The following is a 14,072-nucleotide window of genomic DNA, read 5'->3' as shown; positions in this document are numbered from 1 at the left end:
GGTAATGTAGCAGGCCAAGAACAGCCTGTCTTCTTCATGAGTTTTAAACTTGATTCTCTTTTTTCCCCCCTGCTCTCTCTGCTTCTGATTGATGCTTGCAGAGTGAAAGTAGCAGCAGTAGCAATATCTCCACCATGCTGGTGACACACGATTACACGGCAGTGAAGGAGGATGAGATAAATGTCTACCAAGGAGAGGTCGTGCAGATTCTAGCCAGCAACCAACAGAACATGTTTTTGGTGTTCAGAGCCGCCACTGATCAGTGCCCCGCAGCCGAGGGCTGGATTCCCGGCTATGTCTTGGGGCATACCAGTGCAATCATCATTGACAACCCTGATGGAACCATCAAGTGAGTGCCTGGGTGGGCGTAGAAGGGGAGGAAGGGAAAACTTCCAATGTAGAGAAGGCTTTGAACCTTTAAGGCCAAAAGTTGATGTGATCATTGAGAAATAAATTAACAACAAGCAGAATGAGTACTTGAGAGGTCCCTTAGCAAACTTCAAAATACAAGCTAGTAAGAAAGATCCCAGAAGCACATACTCTTTATTAAAAAGTTGCAATAGCCCAATCTTCTGGGAAGAGAATGTGTGATCTAAGAGCAGCAATAATTGGTTTTAACTTGTTTATTTAATAGAATGAGCCACCAGTCTAGACACCTCTGTCAAGGAAAACAGGGAATGTTTGTTCAAGTGAAACAAGATTTGGAGGGTTCCAAAAAGCCACAAACTTATTGAAAATGGCTGTATGCTAGGAGCAACTCTCTCTTATATCTGCAATGGAAGAAATTGTATCAAAGTTCAAAGTATGAATTTTGTGTAAAGCTTTAGTCAGGCTGTATTTGGTATGGGTTTCATACTGGCTGTTGCTCAGTTTGATTGATATTTGCATTTTCATATAGCAAGTTTACCATTGGAGCAGTGACTTCAAGGAATATTGAACTCCAGACTACATTACTAGCTTGTTCACAGATTTAGCCAAGGGTGACATCTCTTATGGAATACTTAATGTATTTCATTTTACTGTACTGTAATACGTAGAAATAACATTTTTACATACTTTTCCAATGACACATGAAATTAGACAGTATAGGACATAGCAGGGAGTTGAAAAGAATTGATGAGAGTTTCATGTTCTGTGTTCAGGAAGTCAACGTCTTGGCACACAGCACTCCGATTAAGGAAGAAATCTGAGAAAAAAGATAAAGACGGCAAAAGGGAAGGCAAGCTAGAAAATGGTTATCGCAAATCCCGAGAAGGACTTGCCAACAAGGTTTCTGTAAAAGTAAGTGTTCAAAGATGTAGTTTCCAAAAGAAGTTGGGTTGGGATTTCTTTAAAAGCAGCCTCTGTCAGAACTTCACAGGAAGGAATCAAAGGCAGCAGTGGCTTTAATGGACAGTCTTTGCCAAATCTGAAAACAGAAGGTTATAACCTTTGAACCTGCAAGCATCATACAACAAAAAGATACTGCAAAAAGAATAGAGTGGTGCAGAAATTGTGGTATTCAGATGTTTCTTGGATTTTGTGGGTACAGCTAACTTTGATCCATCTCTGTGCTTGGTTTTCTAACATTCTTTAAGTTATTATAAGATTATCAGGACATTAATTCTTTAATTTCTCCTTTCCAGCTTCTCAACCCCAATTACATTTATGATGGTAAGTTGCTTTAATTTTTAAAAGTTTCAGTCAATATAATTTGATAAAAACATTATTTGCTTGATATGAATTATGTCAGGAACTGGGTGCTTTCTACAAAAATATACATAGCCTCTTTTTAGATGAGCTACAGTGAATGTCATTGTATTTATTTTTTAAGATGCAAGGACCCTTTTTAGTTCACAAGTCCAAAACAACATAAAACACAAGGACCATATGATTGTTCTGTATGGAAGTGGGGCCTTGCTGAATTTTAAAAGGTACAAGGCTAGGAGTTGGAGCTTCTTCTTTTTTAATCTTGCTCCCTAGGGAACATTCAGGACCTCTCCAGTGTAGAGGCTGATCAGGACAAACATAGTGGCACTTTGGGGTCAGAGCCAAACTGGGGATTTAGCTTAATACACAGAAACAAACTTCTTCAGTTTTGCCTGTGGAAAAGGGAAAGCACTACAGTGCCTTAGTGGATGAAGTGTTTTGTGTTCGCTTTTGCAAATTTGGCTGGATATAAAGATAGCCTAGCTGAGCACATCCTTAAATACTTTTCACTGTAGACTTTCCTCAGCTTGCCATAAACTGGGTGCTTGGTTCACCATGGTAGGCTTCGGGGTTATCTGTAGCACAGCAGTAGTGTTGTGTCCAAGTTCATGTGGAGAAAAATGCACTAGCTCTGCAGAGCCTCAGCAAGGGGCCTAACCATGGATGTGCTCCAAGGGTAGAGGGATATACACACCTTGGGAATGTAAAGTACTACTTTGTCTAACGCAAAAGAGTGCAAGGAATAGAAATTAAATGTATTTGCTTCTGTTGACCTAATGCCATTAATTTTATTTTTCCAGTTCCCCCAGAGTTTATAGTTCCATTGAGTGAGGTAACATGTGAGACAGGAGAGACCATCGTGCTTAGGTGTAAAGTCTGTGGTCGCCCCAAGGCGTCAGTTACTTGGAAAGGTCCTGATCATAATACACTGAGCAATGACGGTCATCACAGCATTTCGTACAGGTAATTTATGTCATGTTCCACAGAAACTGCTGAAACTGTTAGATTTTTAATTTGCACCCCTGGTACCAGACAGCACTGGGCTTTGAGGCATGAGGATAGGGTTGCTCTCACACAGAAAGACTTCACAGCTGAGATTTTCCAGGAATGTTATATAACTTCTGTGTATGGCTAGGCTAACAATATTACACAATTGATTTTTAAAATCAAAATAAAATTAATCTGCTATTTCTGATTAGCTATTGCAGAAGCCATTGTGGTTCTGTCACACCGACCTGGTCCTTGAAACAGCCCAGTATGTTGTGACATGCCAGTACTGTGACAGATCCTGCCAGTCCCTTATTTACATTGGTGGCTTTCAGATCACACTACAGTGTTTTGCAAAGAAGCCCCTGCTTACTGCTGATCTGGCAACATCCCTCTTCATTGTTGAAGTGTGGATATTAACAATTTTGTCTGGGTTTAGCTTTGCTATGACAGAACATAACAGAACAACTGGTAACTCAAACACCTGATTAATAGGAGAAACTGTGTTGTTTTGGAATGGGAAGCTGCACTGAAAAAAAAATATTTTTTTTTTCTGGAAAAGCATCTTTTATATACAGAAAATATAGTTTAATGAGTAACTAAACTAACAGTGTGAGGAAATGCCGTATTTATGAATTATACTCTTAATTCAGAATGAAGGGCTCTTTTGTGAAAACTTGACGGCATGTTATACTGTTCTTTACTTCCTGCTGCTCCTGCTTTTTCTTTTCATTGGGTTTTGCGTTTGTTTTTAATGGGGAGACAAAGGCAGTGTGGCAGCTTTACTACTGCATCCAGAGCTGTTGTGAGATGTGTAAGAGTTAAATTTGCTACATTTACTCATTACTGTTACAGAATTATATCCAGTAAATCATGTTAGCTGTGGCTGACACATTTTTAGAAATAATCCTGAAATGTTCTTTGAGCTGGGGAAGGGTGTCATCTTCCTATGTTCCTAAAATTTACCTTCTTTATTCCCCCTGGAATTGTATGGTGAAGACCATTGCAAATAGTTTTTGATTCAGTCAGTAAAATGATTCATAGTAACTGAGATGAATCCAAAGGAAAGCAGTAAGTATGATAGAAGATCTTGAAAACATGCATTATTATGAAAAAACAGCACAATATTAGGGTTGGTTTGAGCCTAGCAGTGAAAAGGGTAGGGAGGACTTGCCAAGTATCCACATTTGTAAGAGACTGTTGCAAATTAAATTATCTGCTGTTCATGTCCATAGCAGATAGTCAAAAGAGTACTAGAAATTTATTGCACAGAGGAAGATTTCAGCAGACATTTAAAGACAAACCATCAAACAAAAAGGGTGGTTGAACAGTGAGAAAGATTAAGGAAGAGCCTGCAGAGCCTTTCTGTTCTAGTCTTACATAGCTTTATGCTGTTGCTGCCCTGGAGCAGAGAGTAAACCTAAGTCCTTTTCAGTTTCCTCCCATCCTCATTCTCCTAAATTCTGAGGTCTCCAGAGTTGTGGTGAAGTGTGCCTTTTATGTTGAAGGGCAAGCCCTCTCTTAGAAGGGGTGAATGCTCTGAAAGCACAAATGATTGATCAGAGGACACTTACTGGGAGTCACAGATGGAAACGAACCTTTCAGAAGGAACAGTGATGGATGTTTGTCTCTATATGGCTTCCGAAAACTTGAAATAGGTAAAGGAAGCAGGAAGAAACAGGGGAAGCACTTGATTTTTCCAGCACGGTGGAGCCTGGGACATGGTGAGAGAGAGTGTCAGTCGGGATGTTTTTCTAGCAGACATTCCAAGATACTGGATGGACACAGAGTGCTCAGGTTCTGGTGGACGCTTCTGATCCAGCAGGGCAGGGTTAGTAATGTTCATCCAGAGAGATAAGGGCTGGAGAACAAGAAGTCCAAACAATATCCACCTAACTGTATCTGATCTTACAGTAACTGTGAAGTTACTGGGAAGTTAATGGCTGCTGTTGTGTTTCCCAGTGACTTGGGAGAGGCGTCGCTGAAAATCGTCGGCGTCACTGCGGAAGACGATGGTATCTACACGTGTATAGCTGCAAACGACATGGGTTCGGTTTCATCCTCCGCCAGTCTACGAGTTTTAGGTAGGCCTGTCTCTGCCTTCTTCTAAAGCCTAGTTACAGTCAAAGTGTCTGGTACCCGTAGAACAGTGAAAAGAAAAGCTCAGCTCTTGGGCACCCCTTTGTTAAAGGAGTATCATAACCTTTTTGCCTGTAATATATTGCCTGTTTCAGCAGGAATAGATGCAGTTTTAGGATGTAACTGATTAGAGGTTCATAAATATATTCCACACTACTGTCAACATGTGTATGATTTTGTGGCATTTTATACTATACTTTGCCAGTACTAGTTCAAACACGCTGATAAAATCATATTTTATCATCAGCATTCTTAGTTTAGTCTCAATGAATGTTCCTATGCTAACATAATTTCTAAAATGTACAGATAAGAAAAAAGCAGCATTACTTCGTAATTTATTTTTATCCTTTGCTTGGATTGTAAAGCCACAGTGTTTAGGAGAACATACAACTAGTTCTTGTCTTTGCATCATTGATCTATAGTTAAATTATTTCAGTACCTGAAGCAAGGCAACCTGAATGTTTGTGAGGGAATGAAAAGGAAACGTGCAAAGATGAAAAAATGCCTGTGTTCTGGGGGCAGACAGCAAAGGGGAAAAAAGATTTTTGCTTGATGCGTTTGATGACATAGTGATAAGTATTGGTGTGTGTTTGTATGTTCACTTATTCTTCTCCTAAATGTTCATAATTCTCCATTTTTAGAAATAGGGAAAATAGCAGGATTACAGGTTTTCTTACAAGGCAGTTTATAATGTCTGGGTCCTTTAGTGCATTGTGAGGCCCATATATTTTTCCATCAGTGAGAATTAATTCATAGATTTTAGCACAATGGCTCTGTCTCAAATTGACTCACATAAAAAACCCCAAGATATGAAGTGCTACTCTGTGTATGTCTGTCCCAGCTGATATGGGGACTTATACAGTTGTCCCAACCCTCTTCAAAATGTGGTCTTTCTTCCCTTTTTTTCTAAGAGCTTTGCTGTTTTCCTGGAATTTTAAACCAGACTGTGAAAGATGTGTCTCTTCCAAATCTCAGCTGAAATTTTTGGGGGTTTATATTCAGTGGTGCCACCTTGAGCTCTGCCTATTGGCAGCCACAGTAAGTGCCTTACTGACAACATATTGAGGTGTTCATTATTTCAGGCACTTCTTGCTCACTGACCCAAGACAGACAGTAGCTAAGCCTTAGGATGAGTGTGTTGCAATATATAAAAGAGGCTGAAAATGAAATTTTGGTCTTTAAACTAGTGTTTTCCTGAAAAGTAAGAGTTGCTTTGTAACGTAGCCGCTACACTGCCTGGCCACTTTTTTTTCCACCGGTAGGTGTATTATTGATTATGAGATATAATGTAAGATGTCTTTTCTTTTTACTGTTTTCCTCAATTTGCCAAGATTGCTCATTCCTGTACAGAGAGTTCCCACTGTACCTGAATTGTTTCCACTACAGAATTTGTTCTGCTGCATTGGCTGGGCTCCTGTGGTGTATAATCCAGTTTGTCCTGCTGCCACCCTATGTGTCATACTGGGATTTACAGGGGGGGGTGATTCCCCTCATAGCCAAAGGATCTGAGTATATTAAATCTTGGACATACTGTCCTTCTCTTTGTTTGTTTGTTTCTTTGTTTGTTTAGGTCCTGGAAGTGATGGGATCATGGTAATCTGGAAAGACAATTTTGATTCCCACTATAGTGAAGTGGCTGAGCTTGGCAGGTGCGTTCTGTATGCTGATCTCTGAAGCTGTCTGTGTCAAAATATTGACTTCTCTTTCAAAAAATTAAATTCTCCTTGAAAAATACTTAATGTGTGAGCCTAAAAGGCCAGAATTTTGTTGGATTAAACAGAAGTTAGGAAGCAAAAATTTTGCCAGCACTAGGTGGCACTGCCTAAACAGAATGCAGTTAGGCTGAAGTGATATCATAGATTAAGGCATATTTTTTTAAGCATGCCTTACAGTGACCGAGACTGCTTCTGTAGTGAAGTTCTCCTAAACCATGTTATTTAGAGTATGAAAATTACAGACAGAAGGAGTCTGAAAATGGGCAAAATAAGTCATGTAGAATATACACTTGTCCAACTTAATGATGACCTTTGAAAGCTGGATATTACTCTGACAAGTTGTCTACAAATGTGATATAACAGATCTCTGTCAAGTTTATACAGACACAGTTTGTAGTAGAGGCATGCACTGAAAATTCTCATGCCCAGAAACTTCTCTGTAGGGGTAGCTTATTGGAGATCTAAAATTAGATCTCTTGGAGTATATCTTTTGAAAGTATGTCCTGATTGCATCTCTCTGTTAATTCTTTCCTTTGTTGTGTTCCAGGGGCAGATTTTCTGTCGTTAAGAAGTGTGACCAGAAGGGAACCAAGCAAGCAGTAGCCACTAAGTTTGTGAATAAGAAGTTGATGAAGCGAGACCAGGTTACCCATGAACTTGGAGTCATGCAGAATCTCCAGCATCCCCAGCTCATTGGCCTTCTCGACACCTTTGAGACCTCCACCAACTACATACTAGTGTTAGAAATGTGTGTGGACTCTAAATTATCTGTAAAATGTGATATTTACAGGAGACTTTCTGGGGCATTTATAGTGGTTTATGAATAAGGAGCTCTAAGATTTCATAGAAATTTGAAAACACCTAAGTAAAATATTGCAGTTGTCTAATGCTGTTACTAAAATGTTGAATTTAACACTCAGAAGGGAACAAATAGAGACATTAAATTGATATGTGGATGGTTATCTTAGTCTGAAGGTTCAACAATCTTTTTGTATCAAATGGCTGCAAAAGTGAATTAGGAATGTTGTGTGATCTGGTAGCTTGATGTGAAATCTCCTCTTCATACCCTAGTCCTTTGTCTTGTAAGTGCTGCAGGCTCCAGTTATTGCTGTAGTCTGTAGCCTGGGGTTTTTTTCAGTTCTGATGCATGGATTAATCCAAGATGCAACCTTGTAATTCTAACAGGGCTGACCAGGGTCGCCTTCTAGACTATGTTGTGCGATGGGGAAACCTCACAGAAGGGAAGATCAGGCTCTACCTGGGAGAGATTCTGGAAGCTGTGCAGTATCTTCATAACTGCAGAATAGCACATTTGGACCTAAAGGTGAGGTGTTAATGGGATTCTGGGCAGTATGCATCATTCCAGGTATAAAAATCTCCCTCTTTTAGAAAACTTGGAACTGGGAACACAGAACTTTGAAATGCTTTGAGAGACTCATGAAGGATATGGCTTGGGGCTCCGTCCCCAAATGCTTTAGATCACTCATAACCCATAGCCAGCAAAGCAGAAATTTTCGATTCCCTATGCTTTCTCCTTATAGCTCGCTTGCCCTGTGTGGCCCTTTGTGTTGGAAGTAATTGGTGACAGGAAGTTTTTCTTGATTATTTATTCATTTATTCATTCATTTATTTACTTTCTGATAAACTTGGAGCAGAAATCAGTTTCTTTCTCAAGAAGCATAGAGTTTATTGTGGAAGAGACTGCTTTTCCTCTTTTGCTGCAAAAATGTTTCTCATCTTTGCACTTTGAGGGCTGTGATATCCACATGAATGGTGCCTCCTTGGGCCTTTGTTATTACCTTTGAGTGTTACTTGAGCCGCAAGGGTTTGATGCATTCTAGTAAAAAAAACTGTGTGAGAAGGTCTTAATGGGAACATTAATTAAAAACTTAATCTTTACATTTTTTTTTACACCTGTATATGAATAATAAGGAATTTTAGCATTGACAAGTCATCTTTGCAGACAGGGTGTCTTTAACCAAATGGGGTCATAGTGAGAAAAAGCAAAAAGAGCCTGAGTCTCTTCCCTCCATGTACGTCTGTTTTCCAAGCAGAAGTTTTGTGTCTTCATATCATTAAATTTTTTCTAGTGTGCTATACAGAGTTCACCAGTACTTTTTCTGGTCACAGGGTACATACAGATGAACTAATTAAAAACTAGTTGTAGGTAAGTTGCTCTTACTTTGCAGAGATTACAGCTACAGCAGCAGTAGCTTCAGAAATAAAACTGTAGCAATAATTCCACTTTCAGCTCACCAATAATGGGGCAGTTCTCTTGAAGTCATGTGCATCCAACGGGATCTTCTGCTGTCATAGTCTCTTAACAGGGCTTGTCTTCCATCTGTATAGCTGCATTACATTAAAGAGTTGCCAAATAAAGCTGGATTTTGTTGAAAGCTTCATGCAAATACAAAGTCTTCCGGTCTTTAAATGCAAGGGTTTTGTTGTCTCTCTCATAAAACAAATGGAGCAGTTGCTTTATTCACCCTCTAGTTGTAATTTCTGTTCCTGAAGCTAAAGTTTTGAAACCCAGTTCCTGTGAAGCTTTGCAAAGCTGATGTTGTGAATAACTGAAGAATTACATGGCAGAACTATATTTCCTGCAAAAAATATAGTGCCAGCAGCTAAAGCACATTCATTGCATGTTGTAGTAGGCAAGAACCCACCTGCTGGTTGGTCTGTGGAAGCCTTGGTAAAGCCTCAGAGCTTTGCAGAGATGGCCTTCAGCAGTAATGCCTGTAGTGTGCAGCTATTTATGTTCTAGAGCTGACCACACTGGCTGGGAAGCCAGTTGAGTTGAAGCATTAAATGTGGGTTAGACTGACTTGAAAAAAGACATTTTAACTTTTGCTTTTGTGTTTTCTAGCCTGAAAATATTTTGGTGGACCAGAGTTCCACTAGGCCAACAATAAAACTGGCTGACTTTGGAGACGCAGTCCAGCTCAATACCACATATTATATCCACCAGTTACTTGGAAACCCAGAGTTTGCAGCTCCTGAAATTATTCTTGGAAATCCTGTTTCACTCACTTCAGATGTTTGGAGCATTGGAGTGCTCACTTATGTCCTTCTTAGTGGCGTCTCTCCTTTCCTGGATGAAAGTGTAGAGGAAACTTGCCTGAATATTTGCCGCTTGGACTTTAGTTTCCCAGATGACTACTTCAAAGGAGTTAGCCAGAAGGCCAAAGATTTCGTATGCTTCCTACTTCAGGATGACCCAGCTAAACGTCCCTCGGCTGCACTGGCCCTCCAGGAGCAATGGCTGCAGCTGGGGAATAGCAAAAGTTCTGACAGCATTGATATATCCAGACTGACTTCGTTCATTGAGCGGCGAAAACACCAGAATGATGTTCGACCCATCCGTAGCATTAAAAACTTCTTACAGAGCAGGCTCTTGCCAAGAGTTTGACCTTGCTTGAAGTTCTCTCTCATTCTCTTTCACCTGCCAATCAATCAGACTGGAGATGGACTCCTCCTGCCAATCAATCAGACTGGAGATGGACTCCTCCTGCCAATCAATCAGACTGGAGATAGACTCCTTCTGCCAATCAGCGGTTGACTTGAATTTTGAGGAAAGCAAACCCCAAGCCAACCAGCTGCTAGTGAATGTTCGTGTGCAAATGCATTCCGCAGGGACCCGCGCAGGGCGGCGCGGGGGACTGGAGATGCAGACTTCACGGGGGTGGAGGACAATAGCACTGTACTCTGCAAAAAGCAGTCACAAGCGATACAGTAACAGTATTTTATTCAGGTTTCTGCAAAAAAAAAATAGTTTTTTTAATAAACAAGAGTTGAATTTTGCAAGTGAACTTAGCTACCGTTTTCAAGATTTATTCAAGGAAGAAATGCCTATGTTTAAAGCACTGGTGTTAAACAAAAATCAGATCATGCCTGGAGAAGACTCACCAAAATGGCTGCCCATTGGTACAGCCTTCATTTGTAACATCTGGTTTTCACTTGGTCCTAGAGCTTTCCAGTTGCCTCGCCTGTATGTATCTCACGTAGCACTGCACTGAGATCAGACTCTGCTTTTAAGTGCATCCAACCTCAAAAGATTTTGCATACAAATAGAATGAATTGTTTTGCTCTGATAAAATGTAGGCCTTACTTGTATATAGACTGTTACCTGCCTTCGGTCTGAAATTTTTTTCCCCCTCCTCTGATCCTTTTTTCCCCCCTCCTTCCTAAATGGTGGTATACCACTGTGCGGGTCTTCAGTTTGGGTCAGTACTCACTGTCCCCCTAGAAAAGAACTTTGGGTTGGTGCCCAGCTTGCTGACCCAATTGTCAAGCAGTATATACAGCAGGATGAAATACTGTAAATGCACTCATTTGGGATTTTGTTTTCTTTCATATCATGTGCAATGTTGTGGCTTTAACATTTTATGCAACTATTTATGAGGACCTCTGTTGTAACTGTAATAAATATATAGAAAAAGCACATACTTAGTACGGCGAGCTTTATGGTTTTGTTTGTGTGATTGGGGGTTCTGGGTGGGCAAGGGCGGGTGTGTTGTACCACACTGTTGTTATTAGTTTAAGATGAGGGTTAGCATAGAATTTAGTCGAGACTAGTCAGTTTTAAGGATTATTAAAAAAATTGAAGAGAGAGAGAGATTGGTATCCCAAATGTCAAACTGATTAAGAAGTAGGGTGACACTTTTTAAAATTTATTATTATATTTAAAATGCCAAAGTCTGACTTTCCCCAAATGAGTCTCAACACTTAACTACTTTTTAGAATTTTCAAATCTGTGTTTTTACTTCTTTCTGTGAAATGAACAAATTAATCTTGTGCTCTTTGGTGAAGAATACATTCAGAAAGTAGCAGTCAGATGAGGAGAATTGGACATGTAATGTAATTGTCTTAGTAACTGTTTTTAAGGTTGAAGTAATATTAGCGTGAGGTATTTAAAAAGACAGAGATGGTTTTCTGTGCATCACTGAGTTCATGTTGGTGTGTTGTCATCTATGTTTGTGTGAAATGCCAAGTTTAAGGAAACCAAGCCGACATCCCACAAGAGTTAGATATATGGGTCTTAAGCCATAACCTAGCTTGGGTTAGTTTTGAGCTTTGTGGCTTCCACTGTATCCTATTTATTCTTTTTGTTTGTTTGTTTTTGGTTTTTTGTAAAGTTGTACAGAAACTTTTTAAAAGAAAACAACTGACTTCGAAACTGGATGTGTATTCGTACCAACCTCATTTCATTATGTTTGTGTATTATTTTTCCTTTATTGTTTTAGTTAAATTTTTTGCTTTATTTTGCATGTATATTTCTTTGTACAGTGACCTTACATGTTTACACAGTATGACATGATGTAAATATTTTATTTTGCCATCAGTTATTTTGAAAAAAATTAAACATATTTGACATAATTGTCTGATCTCTTGCTTTGAGGAGTTTGACAGTTTAGGTTTGGCTATATTTTAATTGGGCTCTGTATTTTAAAAGGAAAAAGTATGTTACTTTATTGCCATGAAATTCATTTTAAATTGCAATGATGTATCTTTCCTTCATGCCTTACAAAATAATATTTGCCTTTGCTCTAAGTGTTGAGTGCTTTGTAGTGTCATGAATGCTTTTATATAAAACATGCGTAACTCTCTAACTGTGGAAATGTATTATGGTCTTTATTAGCTAGTAGATTTCGACCAGCAGAGTGTTCTACCAGATGTTCCCAGTTAAAGACCGAAGGATTATATTTCAAGTTAGTATTAAACTGTGGAACAGATTTCCCACAACTTTTAGGCATTCCAGATTCATTATGAAGAAAAGTTACTTTCAAGCATAAAGATTTGGGATTTGCAACTAAACACATAAAGCAGAAAAGTTTCTCATTGTGTATATTTGTCTTCCTCCCTTTTCTGCTATTCACAATTCAAAATGAAGTGAAAGGTCAGGGAACAATACAGAATGTTTGTTTGCTGCTGCATTGTATACAGAATTTTTTTTTTTCCCTACTCTTTTCTGCTATTCCCTGTCAGATGATGAAACAGTCCCTTTAACAGCTCACAGTTTACTTACTGGGAGAGACAACTGAGAGAGATGTTTTACATATAGAAAGACAGAAGATATTCAGGAAGGAGCTGTTGACCAGGATAAGCCACTGGAAGCTTTTTCCATGACAGGGAAGAGGATGGCCACATGCTTTGTGGAATTGTTCTTGTCTGAAGATACACTAAGCTCGGGAAAAGTTAGCCAAGTGCTTTACAGACAAATAATGCACTTGTAGTTTCAAGTAGCAGAGATGGACTCTTTGGCTCACATGTAAACAGGAGGGTGCTGTTTCTGGCCCTCTCCATGAGCCTCTTGCTTGGGACAGCCAACATGTTTTGATGGAGTGGAGTTCTGCACGAGAACCTGCAGTTTGGTGCAAGAGCTTCTAGCTGCACAAAGCTCGAATGATGAGCTTTAGCTTTAGATCTTGTACTTGTAAATCTATTGAAATGCTTTGAAGCAATGATAGTATTCTGTTTCACCAGATTGTGTAGTTGGGGCTGCAAATGCCACTTAGACTGGTTGGGTACAGTTGTTGTTGACTGTCTTGCACACCACAGAGCAGCACTGCAGACTGATAGAGAGTGGAGACCAAAAACACGAGTCAGAGCAGCTGGTGTGAGGCCCTGATGTAGGAACATTGTAGAGCATAGGGAATGGCAGTCAATGTCACAGCTGAAAGGGGGGGAAATAGCCAGAGAGATTCAAGGGAAGACTCTTAAGTGTTTCTTCTTGATAACATACCCCAGTCACTGCTTACTGATAGTTTAGGAAGAGAAGAGGTTGCCAGACTTTAAAGTCAGTGCATGAGATAGTACTTTTAAAGTTGAGTTTGGGGACTCAGTTCTTCATTGCATGTGTGATGAACACAGCCACTTGAAGGCCATTGTGCAACTGCTAAGCAGAAAACCTGGCTAGATAATATTTCCATGGTCAGGGAAGCAACCTACATTGTCTTCCCAATGGACAGAGGCCTAACACATACCTGCATATGCTCCTGTTGACTGTAAGTCTTTTTCAGATGGGACTATTAATGTGTTGATGAATAGAGGAAAAAGGAATAGTTTTTTTCTTTCTCCAAATCCAAAAGTATGTTCAGGCCAGGGCACAACAGAGATCCTTCAGAATGACACAGCAAAAGCATCTGGCTTCTTGAGAAGATTTCAGTAACCATGCAAACCTGACTGGTAGTAGAAGATGCCTGAAAATATAATGGGATGTTCTTTGCATGTAACATACTGCATGATATTGCCAGGAAGCATTAAAACCCCACCACAGAGGGTGTTAGTGAAGGACTCCATTTGAAAGAGGGGCTGGTGAGTAAGAAATGAATGTAACCAAGGATGGCCAACTTGAGGTTAAACTCTCTGGTTCCTAAAGATCTTAAAGGAAGACAGGAATATACTGAACTGCCAGCTGTGGGTAGTGAAATCTCTGAGTTGCTGGTATTTGGTGAAGTATTTGGACAGGCAATCTTTGCTGTGTACAGCAGTGTATCCATGTGCTAGGGATTAGTGTAGGGAGTGTTACCATGTCAGCTCCAG

At 39.7% G+C, this 14,072-nt stretch overlaps 1 protein-coding gene across 4 annotated transcripts in view; it reads left to right on the top strand.

Moving 5' to 3' along the window:
* The window catches only part of TRIO (trio Rho guanine nucleotide exchange factor), a 248,096-nt gene extending 235,957 nt beyond the window's left edge, over positions 1 to 12,139 (top strand). For 2 of the 4 annotated variants that reach the window (XM_048311675.1, XM_048311683.1), the window contains exons 49-57: positions 102 to 349; positions 1,143 to 1,281; positions 1,626 to 1,653; positions 2,490 to 2,652; positions 4,639 to 4,760; positions 6,386 to 6,464; positions 7,078 to 7,278; positions 7,716 to 7,854; positions 9,397 to 12,139. In XM_048311675.1, the coding sequence (XP_048167632.1) occupies positions 102 to 349; positions 1,143 to 1,281; positions 1,626 to 1,653; positions 2,490 to 2,652; positions 4,639 to 4,760; positions 6,386 to 6,464; positions 7,078 to 7,278; positions 7,716 to 7,854; positions 9,397 to 9,939 (1,662 nt within the window). In that variant the 3' untranslated portion in view covers positions 9,940 to 12,139. Of the gene's footprint in view, positions 1 to 101; positions 350 to 1,142; positions 1,282 to 1,625; positions 1,654 to 2,489; positions 2,653 to 4,638; positions 4,761 to 6,385; positions 6,465 to 7,077; positions 7,279 to 7,715; positions 7,855 to 9,396 lie in introns of those variants that run through there. The other 2 variants (XM_048311700.1, XM_048311692.1) reach the window with 2 other exon arrangements.
* Positions 12,140 to 14,072: the final 1,933 nt, after the last annotated feature.

The sequence above is a fragment of the Corvus hawaiiensis genome, chromosome 1 (genome assembly GCF_020740725.1).
Source record: "Corvus hawaiiensis isolate bCorHaw1 chromosome 1, bCorHaw1.pri.cur, whole genome shotgun sequence".
NCBI lineage: Eukaryota > Metazoa > Chordata > Aves > Passeriformes > Corvidae > Corvus > Corvus hawaiiensis.
Note: the sequence above shows the minus strand (reverse complement) of the source record. Positions and strands in the feature narration are given on the sequence as shown.